Source organism: Morone saxatilis, unplaced genomic scaffold (assembly GCF_004916995.1).
Source record: "Morone saxatilis isolate NCDOM2014 unplaced genomic scaffold, NCSU_SB_2.0 Contig23, whole genome shotgun sequence".
In the NCBI taxonomy this organism is placed as follows: domain Eukaryota; kingdom Metazoa; phylum Chordata; class Actinopteri; family Moronidae; genus Morone; species Morone saxatilis.
The window spans coordinates 3,142,627-3,158,931 of NW_023339796.1; the positions used below are offsets into that span (position 1 = coordinate 3,142,627).

The 16,305-nt window shown below is 43.1% G+C and overlaps 1 protein-coding gene across 1 annotated transcript in view; it reads left to right on the forward strand.

Annotated features, from left to right (window-relative positions):
* Positions 1-16,305, forward strand: part of LOC118334334 (partitioning defective 3 homolog) — a gene marked incomplete at its 3' end in the record, with an annotated part of 217,835 nt that overhangs the window by 108,798 nt on the left and 92,732 nt on the right. The window contains 5 exon segments of the mRNA XM_035670221.1: positions 1,163-1,590; positions 4,024-4,163; positions 4,837-4,965; positions 7,759-7,794; positions 11,131-11,178. Coding sequence (XP_035526114.1) covers positions 1,163-1,590; positions 4,024-4,163; positions 4,837-4,965; positions 7,759-7,794; positions 11,131-11,178 — 781 coding nt within the window.

The window sequence follows — 16,305 nt, forward strand, 5'->3', positions numbered from 1 at the left end:
TGAAATCTGAGATTTTATACTGCCTTTTTTTACTGACTTTTCATTACCAACCCAATAAAATGGAGGTTAATGGAGCTGCACTTCAATAGCTCTTATCTCTTTCTTTCTTGTATTTAGGATAATACAATATAACATGCTGTCAGCTGTTCCAACAAAGAAATAGTTTTAACATTCACTTCCATGATATTAGAGTGGATACATAAATCTAAGATACTAGGCAAGTCAACCTATACTATAACCATGAGTAAGTGAGAACCATGCCTTTAATCCCAGTCACGTTATGATGTCCCCGCCAACCCCGCTATTGTGCCATAAGTCATGTAATGGATGGGAATAAAGCTTCCATACATAGTGTTGGTACAAGAGCAACAGTTGCACTTGTTATTTAACAGTATTTTTATGAGGGAGAAGATTACATCTGCCACTTGATTCTGGTTGAAGTCGTAAAGATGCCGAGACAAGACCATCCTCCTCGGGGAGGGTCATTAGTGGCTGGGAAAAAATGGGCCTGGGATTTCACAATGAAATTCTGCTGGAGGACAAACTTCAGTTGCCATTCATAGGGGACGGGGGACAGGCGAGCAATAGAAATTCTGGGCCCCCCGGCATTTTCCGAATGTCCGTGCAGCTGTCAGGGGGGCAAGGGAAGAGCCATACCAAAGCCTGCTTTATTGAAACAGGTGGCGCTAACAAGGCTCTGCTGTTACAGGGTGCTGACAGCCAACTTACGTTTCCATTCACACCTACTGTACATGAGCTCACACCGAGAGGGGGTTTAAGAGAGGATTTTCTGCAAACTATCCGACGGATAGAGGTCTCCTTCATCTGCAGCCAAATGAGGGGATTATGTGATGGAGCTGTCGGGGAGGGTTCAGTCTCTTTTTAGAGCCGCTCACACTGGCAATAAGTATTAATTAACATGTCAGAATGTTCAGGTGGGCGAAGATGGATTGTGTATATATATATATATATAGTATGGGTGTGTATGAGAGAGTAGGTAGAGTGCTTCAATAAGCAAGTTTGTGCAGACAAGTATGAATGCAAACGATCGTTAATAATGGCTGAGAAAGGTATTTAGGGCTGAAATTAGGTGAATAATCGACTCTCTCTGTCCTCTTTCCAAATCTCTCCCTTAAACTACCTCCCGCTCTTTCTGTCCCAGAGCCCAGAACATGTTCCGTCAGGCCATGTGCTCTCCTGTCATCATGTTCCACGTGGTGCCGTCATCGATGAAGGCCCACTACGAGCAGCTGTCCCATGCTGAGAGGAACCCGGCATACGCCTCGGGCCGCTTCAGCCCCGACTCCCTGACCGGCAGCACCGTCTCCGGCATTGACCACACCCCGCAGAGGATGTCCCGACACGGTTCTCAAAGTCACCCACACTCCCATCCGCATCCGCATTCCCATTCCCATTCCCATACTCACCCAGACCCGACTGACGGCTACACCCCTCTAGCTCACCCAGCGGTCTCTGCAGCCAAGCCTCCAACAGGACACACCCACTCGCCTCAGAGGGGGGTAAACTCCACGCCGACAGCAGGATTTACCAAAAAGGTCGGGAGAAGGCTCAACATCCAGCTAAAGAAAGGTGAGACGATGAAAGGTCTCTGTAATAACAATTATGCCTAATTAACGTGGGACCAAAGGAGAGTGGATGATTTACAAGACTTCTTTTTTGAATGTAAACATGCGAGAGACAAACTGGAAATTGTCCTGCAACAGGCAGTCAATGACTGACAAGGAGTATGGGAAACATCCTGATGTAAGACGGCAAATTTTTTAGGATAGTTTGTCACTCTCCCAGTCTTGCGATGCACTGCCTTTAGTGCACCTTGTGTTTCTCTGTTTGTATGAACAGTCAGCAGACCCTGGGAAGTTATCTAAACCTACAACCACATTTGGACCACTATCAGAAAAGTGCTTTGTTATTGTGGAAAAGAAACATCTGATTCCCTACATGATGTATTACATCATTTTGTTTTTGAAGCATCATCTGATTCTTTCCAGAGGGTCTGTGAAAATCTCCCCTTGTGCTTTGCATTCCTCTGGCTTTCAGAAATGAGAGAGATGCTTTGTATGTTCCCAGCCTTTCCATTCCAACTGAATAAACAAGCAATTTCCCCAGTCCTGGCACATCAAAAACAAGTGTAGGAGCAGTTTGTTGAGAAATGGTGCAAACATAGAAGCATGCAGAATATGAACAATGATGTAACAGGCTTAAAAACATCCAGAGTTTACCATACTGATGTGAGCAGCAAACAGCGGGTGACGAGTCCAATAAACTGCACAGAATCGTGGAGGTGGAAATACAGAACGAAAGGCGATGTTGGGAATAAAACTTTGGGGACAACTCCTCGGTATAGGCTTTGACTGACAGCTGGCACAGGTGGTGCAAACCTCTGCCAACAGGATACCAGGTGTCGGTGCCAGGTCTCAGGGCCAGGGAGCTTGTTGCTAAGCAGCCGCTGGTCCCTGTGTGCTGTCAAATGCCACAGCAAAGAGTCTGACAGGGCTGCACCATATGCCCGTTGGAGTTTTCACCCAAATCTGTTTCCTCTGGAATAAAGCCAGAACATAAAACATAAAAACACCCAGCTGGTTGTGGCATATTCCATCCCGACTGATAGCTTTTTCCAGTTGTTCCTTCATCATAGTTTTTTCTTCTCACATCTCTGCTTAGTCTTAATACCTAGAATTCACTTCATCCTGTACATGATATGCCAGCAGATCTGTTACGTTCTCACTCAAAGATGTTATCATTTCTCATTCCACCTTTTTGTTTGCTGTTGTCAGAGCAGATACTTGCAGGGATTAACAGCGACTCTCGAGAGGCCGTTTGGCTCATCTGTTTTGTTTTGAGTACCGACTTTAGCCTGCAGCTTTAAACGCAGATTAGACTCCCATATTGTTTATGCGCTTGAATCAGACACCGGCCCCCTCGCAAATCCCGGGGAGTATCAGAATCAATCAAAGAATCCCATTCTGCAGAGGAAATTGCTTAGGTATGTCTTAATCAAGCTAATGGGAGTTTATAAGATCCTCCTCCCTGTTTAAAGCCAGGAATGCTATAAGCATTTACCGGTGAGTATAATACAGCACCTCGTCTGCCTGCGGGAAGTTGATTGGCTCATCAATGTAGGGGATTAGGCAGAGGATGTGAAACAGAATAGCTAAGTGTTCTGCTTTTCTTTGCATCTGCTCAGACAGGCGTGAGGATTAGGGCCGGTACTCTGATACAGCAAAGATGCTCATTATTGTTCTTATATTAACTTTGTTTTACAGTCTTACACACAGTGTCATTTGGCACAGTGTCTGTACAAAGCTCTCTAGAAAACATACTTGAAGTACCTTGATCGGAGCTCAGAGTGCAGGATGTGATGCTTGGGGAGAAGGACAGACTTTATATTTGTTTATCATCATCTCTGCTGATAGAGAGGTGGACGTGCAGGAATAAAACTTCCCTCTCCATGACCCCAATATGATCTTACCAGAGGTTGTTTTTCACTTTCTTGCTTCAATTAAATATCAGGCAAAAGTATTAAAAGTCTTCAGGCTGAACTTACTTCCTGGCACCATGTAATTGCATGTACTTATTACATTGTCCAACATTTTACTTTAAAACTTGCTTTGGCCCACATTATATCCTACTTTATTATTCACAATAGACCTATTTGAGCTCTCTGCTGACAGGATGCAGGATTTCTCTTCATTTCCCGTATTTAACTTGCTTGATAATTGGAAATTGTTTGTTTGTCTGTCTGGATTATTGATGAAATGAGATACAGGTCTGTGTTCCTAATGGTTCATAATGATGTACTCATAAGGGGTTGCAGGCAAAAATTGCGAATGTACACAAACAAAATCACATCCGTCCACGTAAACATATATTAATATGCACAGACACATTAGCAACATCTTAAGCTATAGACAGTGCATGAATTTATTCGCAGTAGCCTGAGCTGCAAGGGTGCAGAGGGAATAGCCAGATTCCATCATCAGACCTCCTCTCCTTATCCCACAGGTCCTGAGGGCCTCGGCTTCAGCATAACGTCACGGGACGTTCCCATCGGCGGCTCAGCACCCATCTACGTGAAGAACATTCTGCCTCGGGGAGCAGCCATCCAAGATGGCCGTCTCAAGGCTGGAGACAGGTTGCTGGAGGTGAGAGCATGCAGTGATATTTAACACAGCAGGTCATATGTGTGCGGAGTGGATGTACTCATTGACAGCAATGTATAATGGGGATTGGATTGTGTTATCTGGACTGCAGACCAGCAGGTCATGGTTTTAAAGTCCAAAATTAGACAACCCCTTATATGAAATGTGTCACAGGGTGAATACCCCACATGTACTAATACTTTTAATCCATCAAAAATACCTGTCATCTGTTTAAAATAAAGTGTAACTAACTATTTAATCAGGTAACTTTTATATGGAAATTTAGCATCCTGGAATTAAATCAAAGAAGGCGTTTTCATGCTCTATCTTGTGCCGCAGGACGGAACAGCTTTTGAAGTTGTGTTATCCCACATTACAATCCATTTGCATAAAGAATTACAATTGTGTAATTATTGTGTAATTCTGAATCTTCGGGGTTATTGCACAAAACTTTGAATCCTTTGATCCACAAGTTTATTTTTCACTTTAAGCTTTTTTTGAATTAGTGATGAAGGCTGAGACTAGTTTATCACTCCATTACACTACAACAATCTTTTGTTTTAAAACTTTGCGATAAGCAATTTGAATATTTGCCCCTGGGCTCAAAAAGTAGCCAATATTTGAATCCATGCAGCCTGTTTAGGAGCTAAACCCATTCACTTTGTCTCCTGTTCAGGTGAATAGTGTGGACCTGAACGGGCGGACCCAGGAGGAGGTGGTGTCTCTGCTCAGGGCCACACCCATGGGCGGGGCAGTGGGGCTGCTGGTTCTACGGCAGGAGGACACTTTCCTCCCCAGAGAAGTGGTACGTTTGTCATTCTCTACCTCCCTTGGAACATTCCCTCAACTCTTCATCCTGTCAGCATAATACATTTCACATCATGACATATAAGCAGTCCCCCGGCGCATGGATACGTGTAGGTTATGGCTGTGTGCTCAGGCATAGGTGTGAGAGTGTGTCTGTGTGTGCTCCTGTGCTGTCACAGGTACCGTTAATCCCCACAGTGAGTGCAGTGTTGTCTTCTTATTTCCCAGCTAACACAACACGCTAGCCGAGCATGCAGATTGATTGTCCCGCTCCGTCGCTGCACCTCCTCTCTATTATCAAACTGCGGCTAGCCTCAGAGGAAACCTGTAGAGCTTAATCTTTTCTCTTTATCTCCTTCACCCTCTCCTTTCCTCTCACTATCACTCCGTCTGTCTTTCTTTGTGTCGCCCTCCCCTCCTGCTCCTTTCATTCTCATTCACCCAATCCTTTCTTCCTCTCGCTTTGTTAGGTTACCTTCTCTGTCTCTGTATTTCCATCTCTCTCGCCATGTTTTGCCTCCAAGCTGACTTTCTAGATTGATGGATGTGGGGATCAACAGACAGACGCAGGGCAGGTAGTAGGCAGAGAGTGAAAAACACACTTGGCTTGAATATCAATCAGGCAACATCCTCGCACACAACACTACAAACAGCAATACGGATCTTTAAGCGCTGGCTTTGGATGCTACCACTGTCACTCAGTATAGACAGATGCCATTCACAGCTTGTAACTGCAATGATTTGATTAACTGCTGTTAATTCAGTTGGTACATTTGTCACAACTGTTTGCTTTTCTCAAGGTTGTGTTTTTACATGATGCCAGATGTTATACTTAATTATCTTAGCAGAAAATCATATTTGATGTACTGCACATCTGGAGTTCCTGCAAAGTTGTTTGATAAGGAAGTAGGCTCAGAATGGCCAAGATGGAAAACAAGGCGCCAGACTGCAGCTTAAGTTTTTTTTTTTTTACTTCATGTGGGAAGAGCGAACAGCGCTTTAAATCACATTGGTGTTTACTCCACAGCAGCGGTCAATGATTCTCTGCTATCTCTCTAGCTGCACTAGCTGGCATTAACACACGCCTTATCGAGTAGTAGCATGAGTTATAGCACCAAACGGCCTTAAATCCCCCCCTCTGTTGTCATAAAAATGGTCTCTCCCAACACCCTCAGCAATCACTGGGGCCATTACAGGCACATGCAGCCATTCGCTAGCAAGCAGTGTCAATCAAATGGCTGATTGGTGACAATTATCACAGCAAGGGATGCAGAGGAGGCTATTGGCTGGCTGTCGCCACGGGCGAAGTTAGATGAGAGGAACTGCCACACTGGTCGATACTCATCTTTAGATTAGAGCGGGGCTTTGAGTCTGGCTGGCTCTGCGTAGTTGGTAGTTAGATGGTAGGATTTATGGGATCGGTGGTTATCAGCTGCAGACGGTGGAGAGGGTGATGTAAAAGGGTTGAGATGGGACTCGAGGGGGAAGGAGTCCAGTGCACAAAATGAGTAGCTTCAGTCTTTATGTCTACGCATTTTTCTCATGGCTTTCAGAGGTAGGGCAGACCAAACAGCATCCCTGTTAACACTGACAAAAACAATCCGGCTTAACCAAAACAGAGTTTCAAGAGTAAACAGCACATTTTCTTGGCACATAAGTATGAATTAAAAATGGCAGTTACTAAGCTTTATTTATTAAACCTAATGTACTGCAATGAAAACATAAAGTCAACAGCTGCTGTGTCATTTGTGCCGGTGCCACGTGCAGCAGATATAAAACAATATCTTTTGGCTATTGGACAAGATGGATTGTTTATAGAGCTTCCCACATTAAGGGCAGTCTAACAAAAAATTAGACATCCTATGTAAATTAAACTGATATGCTAATATGCTATTATTAATGCAGTGCACGTTCATGCACATGTGATGCAAAATCAAATTTAGTTTCACTGATACAGAATTGAGATTTAGAGAGAGCAATGTCCTTGGCAGCCTAATTTTTGATATATGTTAATTTCCAGCAGATTGTTAGGAGAATGTTCTACTTACACACCAGCTTTAAATCAAAGCATAGATTGTCATAGATTTTCTCCCCCCCAAAAAAATATGGAGAACATGTTGCAGTAGTGTTTTTCCAACCCTGAGTAGGTCAGCCTGTATATAAAATAAATACATAAAATTGTGTTCAAAGAAATGGTGTTTTACAAAGATCGAGAGCTGAGATTCAATGTAAAGTGATTGGGAAAGCATCCATCATGCACTTCATTAATCAATGAATATTGCACAGTATAGAGTGTGTGAGTGCAGCCCATGAAGTGCTGCCTGTTGCTTGTAAAGCTCATTGCTGTGAGCTCACCTAGGTAGCAATCTGGATGAACTGAGCGTTTGGACAGGAAGAGGACACTTGTTAGAGAGGCTCTAGAGAGTAAATCAATCTGAAACTGTAAAAGTATGGGGGTACAAAAATAGTATTTTATCCCACCCCCCGGCCCCCAATGGAACGGGGATTGTGACATTTCCAAGATTGTGACATTTTGTCCTTGCAAACGCTACAGTTGTTTCTGGCCCACAGTTTATATTTTAAGTCTGAGTGCACAGTACCCAGCAGTAACTACCATCTGTCTGCTGAGATCTATCATTTTCATATCCTGCATGCCCATTTATTCTTCACACTGCTTCCATTTACCCATAAGTTCTCCCTTCCACAGCTGTGCTCACATTTTCACTGTTCCTGTCAATAAATATTTTTGCTTGATTACTTTTGGTTCTTGTGTCCCCCCTCCATCCTCTAGAATGCTGAGCCCCAGACGCAATGCCCCAGAGATTTGGTAAGACTCCACCCCAACACTAGCCTGCAATTAAACCCACTTCCCAAAAACGCCTCTTCCTCCTCCTCCTTAACAGCTTCTGCTCCTTTATTTAGCCTGAACTCCCCCTTTGCATGGAGGTTATTAATCTCTGCTAGGAAAAACACATGTTATCACCCAGTTGGGATAAAAAAACAATAGCTTATGCATGCACTCGGGATCCACTTTTGAACTAGCTGGTTAATCAAAGTGCAAGTCACTAGTCATGCGTATAAATATTAGTCAGTAACACTAATATTAATCTCCATCCAGAGTTGCTCTAACAAATCACAATTTCATGGTTCATCAGTATGGACTGTTCAGGCTGTGCTGCAGAATAATTCACTCCATCACTCCCCTCAGAGCTGTATTTGTCAGTGAAGGTGAGAAACACATGGGAGTTTGCTTTATTTGGCGGCTGTGGATAAGGTAGTCAGTCTGGCCTGCTTGCAGCATACTTACTCTGATATGTGAGATGAATAACAAACACCCTGTTTAGTTTATATTTCACTTTATTGAGGGAAAAATGCAGACAGAGTTGGCTGCGGCAGTCTCAGTGCCAAACGCACACAGAAACTTTGACAACTCCGACGTACAACGCCATCTGTAAAAGAGGCACTTGACATATATAGACTAATATTTCATATCCATAAATACCCAGGTACTGAATGCAAATAAACCTTCCTAATGTCGGGATTGTACCCTGCAGTGGCAGCAGATGTAGTTTTAGTATGAGAATCTACCTTCTGTGAAGAATTAGCTCTCAGCAGGATGTACGCTATCTCCAACTGTTACAATGCGCTCCCGATGGCCTGAACGTGACTCGTCACACATTACTCTAAAAGGCTCTCCACCACAGCAGCTCTTAAAACCTCATCTGTCTTTACTGCTGAAATTAAAAGGCTATTCAGATTTCCATCACTCTCCATTTACATACCCAACTTAAGTTGTAATTTAACAACCGCAGACTTCACGTCTTCACGTCTGGCCTAACCTTCAGCTTACATTTGGCCAAGTGTGCGGAATTGGTTGCGTTTTCTGCGTGGCACATTAGAAGTGTAATTGGCCAGTTGATTTGATTGGCGGCCCTACCTTCCAGCTGTGTGGATGATCTTAGTCATCAAGAAAAGTTATGGCAGGACGTTGTCGATTATGATGACTGCAGCTGGCGCGTCTCACAAGTGCTCATACATGACGACATGTATCATTCCGTCAGCTTACAGAGAAAGACACCCGAGAGTGGGCCTTCTCCCATTGTTGTCTTGTCAGTGAGAGTTGCCAACACTGGTAAATGTCACATTATTAATTGGCTTGTTATAAGCCACCCTTGGCAGCATTGTACTTTGGCATGCCAAGGTACACCAGCAGTGAGAGAGAACTTCAGTTTTGGATGTTTCAAAGGACTTTATTGACCAGAAATCATAGTTTTGACTTTATTTTCTCATTTCCATTGTGATGGAAATTAAAATCTGAGCATTCAGCTTTCTGGTTAAATCGCCTACAAACTGCTGTTTAGGAGCAACATTTGTGTTAAGTGTCATCTCTTCCTGATTCTGATCAATGCAAATCTCCAGTATCACAATTAAAGTAGATCTAGACTAAACACTTATATATTTACATAAAAATATGGTCTAGTGCACCTTTAAGGATTTAGTAAAGTAAAAGCAATTGTTTCATTTTTTTATTTATTTTGGACTTTTACCTCCCTAAAAATCAATGCAACCACAGGGACGAGTGCCAGATAGATTGTGCAAATGCACCATGGTCTTGCTGTCTCCTCTCTCCCCCCATTTTGTCTCTTCTCACCTCCCTCCTCTCCTCCATTCCCAACTCCAAACCTCCAGTCTCCTCCTCACCCTTTCCCGGAACATCAACCGCCATAATGGATTCAGTGCCTTTCAGATGTTATCTGTTGTCAGGAGCCTCATTTTAAACATCTCGCTGCCGACAACAACAGCCGAGGCACCGTGATGGTGTAGAGCTTTGGATACAGGGTGTGGATCTTACAGAACAGGGCAACTTTTAATGGACAATTATCCATTTTCAGCTATTAGATACCTTTCCAGTAGATGACGAGACAATTGGATGTTGAGAGGTTGGGCGGCAGCTAGTGATTATTTTCCTTGTTCATCTTTGGATTATTTTTTCCATTAATCGATTAGTCTAAGAATTTCAGCAAATGCTGAAAAATGCGAAACATTCCCAGAGCAAAAGGTGATGCTTTCAGATTGTTTGTTTAAAAACTTTAAAAGTATTCCATTTATAATGATGACATCAAACCAGGCATTTGAGTAACTGGAACCACAGAATGGTTGCCAATTTCGGTTGATGAATAACTTGAATGACGATTCAATTAAAATTCTTGTCGATTGATCAAATAATAGCTGAATATATAGCCACTGAACAGCCTGACAGGTTGTACAGTAACAGCACACAGAGATACGTGGGTAAGATGAAACCCACGTACTGTGTAATGCACACAATAAACAAAATTGCATTCATGGCTCATCGTAATGGTAATAGACTGTATTATATATGTGCATACATTAAAGTGAAGTGTCCATTCAGGCAGCTTGCATAAAGAGAGTCGATGTTAAAGTTGGAGTTGAAAGAAGAAAAGAGGTTTCAGTCAAGGTGACACGCTGGGCTTTACTGAGCCTAATGGCGCTTAAGTATATCACATGATTTTGTTATTAGAAAGGCTTTAATCCCTCTGTTTTCATCTCTTTGTACAGATCCGACAAGTGCAATTAATAAAAAAGAAATCTAACAGAATATAATATGTAGACAGCTTGTGGACCTGCAGGTTTGCCGACACTCCAGTTGGGGGGTTTTTAAGGTTGGCATGGCATGACTCATCCAGTGAGAGAGAGCTCTGTCGAGGGTTACACGGCAGACAAAATGCAAGAACTGAAGTGGAAAAAGCACTCACTTCTTGAAATTGGTCCAATGACCCAAAAATCATCCTTTTTTTTTATATACTTTTTTTTTTTTTACAGCGTTCCACAAGGGGCTGTCAGTTGTGTGACATTCTGTTTTGTGCTATTCAGCTTTCAGGCTTGTGGATCGCTAAAACTTTCACTCATTCCACGTTGATCTCCTCTGCATTCATTATAAAATCTGCTAATATTTAGGTGCATTTGTTTCTTCCAGCTCCTCAGCCATTACATCACATCCTCCATGTAACATATCTGGCCACCTCACTCCATATTTCTGTGGCTCCGATGTCCCCCATCACATTCCTGCAATGAGTTATTAAGTGGTCTCTACCTAAGGGGCTCTTGTGTCTAACCTGTTCACTTTGACTGCTCCCTTTAGCATCCAAGGCAGCCCGTGACAACCGGGAAACCCCATTGGCTGATTGAGGTAACTGCTGCATGACATCACCAGCTTGGGTCATTATGCTGCAGGGGGAAAAAAGGCATCAAAGGCAAATGAGATACTTTGGGTGGCTTCACAAATAGACTGGGAGTCATTTAAGCAATTCATTGCTTTTCCAATGGTCTGTAGAAACAAAGCACTTTGTTGGGTTTTCTCTGTCTCTTCCCCAGCAACTCTTACCCTCTCTTCTCATTGTATCTCTCTTGTTTCTGTCTTTGTTACTTCTCTTCATCTCTTTTTCACTCCATTCTTCCCCTCTTCCCCTCTCTTTCTCGCACACGCACACTTAAGACACACTTAAAGACGCGGATCCTCTTCCCTGCATCTGGCTTCTACAATAGAGTGCTGATCAAAGGCATCCGTCTTTACATGCCTGCCCTGATAGTTCCATAATGGGCCCATAACGTGAACATTCGGCTCCATTGTTTACGCCATTAGTCACACAGGCTTATGGAAAATTACTGCAATGCTATATTGAAAAGCCATCAGCAGTAACAGCAGTAATGCTGCAGCAACACCGTGCCAAGATGCCATCTATCACACATGCATGTTTCCTCTCCTCTCTGGGCACAAAGCTGTTATGAAACGGCAATCTGTTCACACGTTGTAGTATAATGATGAAGGTTTTCTTGATGACATGGCATGATATAGCATTCAACATAGCAGAACATGTGTTGGCTGTTGATGACACAGCATAAATATGTAAAAATGTACACTATTTTGATACATATCATAGTATGTAACAGGTGTGGTGGCAGTATGTAGAATGATAGTCAATGGCTGAAATGTCACAACAGTTTAATACAGATAACACCTCTTATCACACATCATAGTCATTAACACAACTTAATTTGCACTTCAGTTTAACACTGTCAGTGTCTGATAATTATTAGCTTAAATTTGCAAAATAAAATATTGACATTGCATAACATACCATGAGTGATGAAACAGCATAGTGCAGCACATAATAAAGATACTTAAAATGACTATATATTCTTTGCTAAAGTCTAAACCCCTAATTAAAAAAAATATAGCTTGTAAATAACTTATGACCGTATTAATCTACTCATATTATACCACTGTGAACCGTATCTTACCACCCCTTTTCATGTGTAAATAGACTTTTTTACTCCAATTCATGAATAATGGTACAAATAATGATCTTATCAAATATTGTATTGATTATTAACAGTATAAAAGGTATTTAAAATGACCACATTGACTAGCTACAACATAAAAAACGTGTATATCCATCAATGCGTCAGTAATAGTAATCTAATAGTATAATGTGTATAATGTCATATTCGGAAATAGACCATTTCTCATAATGAGAACTTTTGTTTTTGAAACCTGATACCTTTTCTCAAGTGAATATAAGACTTTTACATTGTCGTATCGCTGCTCTTACATAAGTAAATGATCTGAATACCTCTTCTACCACTGCTTTGGGTTCATAATAGCGTAGAGTTTTTAACACAACAGGAATCATTACAAGAGTTACAGAACTTTGTATCATTATTAGCACAATAGGATAGCTGCAGTGATTAATGGTTGCAGCCCTGTTGTAGCAGGCTCGATGCTGTTCCTATGCTCTGTAGTGGCCTGTCGGTGACACATACGAGTCAATCAGAGAGGGCCGTTCTACCGCAGAACAGGCTCTCCGGCTTAATTAAAGTGATGTTTCAAGCTGCCACCTGGCCCATACACACACACACACACAACACCACTACAACCACAGCATTACCACACACCACTACGACACACCAACACACACACACACACACACACACACACACACATTACAGCCACACACACACACATTACAGCCACACACTCACAGTATACCGTTACATAGACTATACCGACGCCTTTACACATTACAAACTCAAAAAACACATAAGCCATATGGCGCGCTTCACGCAGGCACCTCAGATGCACACACACACACACTCACACACATAACTTGCACACATAAGTCTACTCACACACATACGTGGAGTGACATGGAGCAGCTGCTGGTGTAATTGCTCGGGGTTGGATGAGGTTATAAATGGTTTCTAGTGGGTTGTAGAGCCCTGAAGAGCGAGCCACATAGTGTTTGACTGTCCAAAAGGGAGAGAAAGAGAGAGAGCCAGAAAGAGGGCAGCTGATTAGCTTTGGACAGCAAGTGAGAAGTGGAAATGTGTGTGTTTGTGTGTGCGTGTGTATCAATCGATTCTTCCCATACGTGTTATAGTCATCATGTGTCAGAGGTGTGTGTTGGCAGTTGAAGGGGTGTGCAGGCACAGTATGTAAGGATGACATTTGCAGCGAGTGCACATGCTGTTTTGTGTGTTTGTATTGACACATATCCACCTATAGACACATATAGAACTGCCTTCTCTCTGTCACTCGCTTACTCTTTCTCACTCACACACACACACACACACACACACACACACGCCACCTGCCTTCCCCTCTTCCTTCCATGCTGTGCCAGTCTCAGCTCCACCGATCGCACAGGTATTTGATATTCATGGTCTATCAGCATGAAGCTACAGCGAGACGCATCAAAAAGAGTGAGAAAAAGAGAGAGAAGGGCCAGGGAGGACAAGTGAGGGAAAAATTGGAGTTGTGAATAGAGAGGGGGAAAAAAAGAGGGGAACGAAAAGAAGGGAGAGGGAATTTAGTTTGGTACACAAAAAACCAGACCAAAAGCCCAGAAAAGTATGTGGGCAGGTGTGTTCACCTATTTTTGGTCATATAGTGTAGAGATGATAAGGGGTGAGAGGGATTAGGAGGAAGATATGGGGGAAGAAGGGGTGAATGGGAGTGGTAAATGTAGTGATAGAAAGTAAGGGAGGAATAGGGAGGGAGAGGCAGAGTGTGAATAAAAAGAGGTAGATTGTGCTACAGTAGGCAGCCAACAATGCTCTCCATGCCCGACTTCCCTCGACCAATTACACCCTTCACTGCCTCCTTCTCACTGCCCTCCCTCTCCCCCACCACCTCTCTTTCTTTGCCATCACCCCCCCCTCCCCTTTTTTTTTCCGAATTCCCCTCAAGCGACTTTTCCAGATGCCATCAAATCGACAGGTTTGTACGGCCAAAGTTGAGCCCGCCGCCTAACCCGCTAATCGTTTCAGGCACTGCAGCGGAGAGAGGTGGGTGTGTGTAGATGAGGAAGAAAAGGAAGAAAGAGGAAAAGAGGGCGACTTTGAATTCTCTCCATGCTAAAGATTGACTCACTCGGTAGAATACAAAGAAGAGCAGAGGCTCTGAGGGTGCGAGACATACATTAGATGTGCAAAGTGGGAGAGGTTCAAGGGTAGAAGGCAAGTGAGAGAAAGGAATGAAGTGACAGAAAGCAGTGGGAGGGAGATGCATGTGAAAACAATGCCGTTTTTAGGTGTTTCTTCTAGTAACAGGATAGTTCTTTGTCCTCTTTCAGTTGGCAAACTACAAAACTTTCCTACTGCCGACCAGCTGTCTGTAATGTAAACTAGACTATATTCAGCTTGTTTAACTTGTGATTAGTCCCCTCCTGCTTTGTGTGAGCACCTATACAGTGTTTTAAAACAGCCAAACCCATGATTCAGTCACTCAATCTGCATATTTTCTGTTGTCAGACAACTAAATAAGCATAAAATAATAACTTGACCATTGCTTATAGATGCCACCTAGATGCAGAATATTTCCTATGTTGCTGCTCTGAGAAATCTCCAAGTTTTGTTGTGTTTACGTTCCAAATTAAAACACGAGGCTGGAAAGTTGAGATGTTTGCTTTCTGCAGACCGTTTTTAAAAAAAATCTCAGTTTCCGTTTGGCACAAACACCAGCTCATAGCCAAAAACGATGGCTCCTCAGATCTAGCTGCTCAGAATGGCCACGCTCTTCTCCTGGGGTGACTTACAGAAATGGAGAGATGGTGGAAGCTACAGAAAGAAAATGAGGGTTAGAGATGGGGAGGCGGCACAGGAAAAAAAAATAAAGAAATGAGCAGAGGGAAATGGTTTCAAAAAAGCCAAAGAAAGTAGAGCGGTATGAAGAGACAGGTGAAAAAAAAGGTGGGAGGTGGAGAAAGGAAAAAGATGGAGAGTGGGAGAGCGAGAGATACAGACGTACAGTGAGAGAGGCGGCAGTGTCTGTCTCCTTTTGTGTTCCACATGGATTCATCCCTTTCTGTCGGCCTTTCATTCACACTCCCTCGCTTGCTCACTCTGTCATTGTCATGCTCGCACACTCTCATTCTTTTCACCCTTTTCTATTCGACTCCTCGCCTTTTCACCCTCGCTCTATTTGTCTCCGTCCCTCCTCTCGAGCCCATCACTCCTCTCCCTCCCCGCACCTTCCTTCAACTCCCTTTACTTTGAGCTTTCTGCCTGTTGTATTTATTTTCACGCACTCTTTTTGCCACGTTTCCTCTTTCCTGTCCTCATTATCATCAATCAGGTCCTTTCAAAATCTCTGAAAATATCTTGAATCGGCTATATTTAAAGGTAGGGCCAAACAATTTGAGGAAAATATCTCATTTGGATTTTTCCGAGCAATATTGCGATTGTGATTATTCTGTCTTCAGGCTTGTTCTAGTCGTCTACGTGGTATAAAACAAGGTACCTTTCAGGGCTGCCCATGAAATCATCAGTCAAGAAGAGCCCGAGTCGACAGCATGGCAGGCTGTAAACTTTACAAAACGAGTCTCAAAATGCCTACAAACCACAAAACTTACTGCGATGGAAGCAGGGAAGAGTGATAGTTAACGGAGGGCAGCAGCGGCACCCCTCTGTTCCGGTGATGACTGTCTGTGAAGTCCGTGTCCACTATGAGCAGGACACACACTTTTGGAACAGATGTTTTCACATCACTAATAACGAATTAAATCGCGAAGTCGGCTAAAACACGAACAGCCACGTTTCCACCCCAGGAACTCTTGACATACACCGATCAGCCATAACATTCTGACCGCCCGGGCACCCTGGTGGTGATTCACCACCTTTCCTTCCTTGGAGAACTTTTTTAAGGTTCTGACCTCTGCAGACCGGGAACTCCCCACAAGAATTGCAGTGTGGAGATGCTCTGACCCAGTCGTCTAGTCATGACAATTTGGCCCTTGTCAACTTTGAGGACAAAATG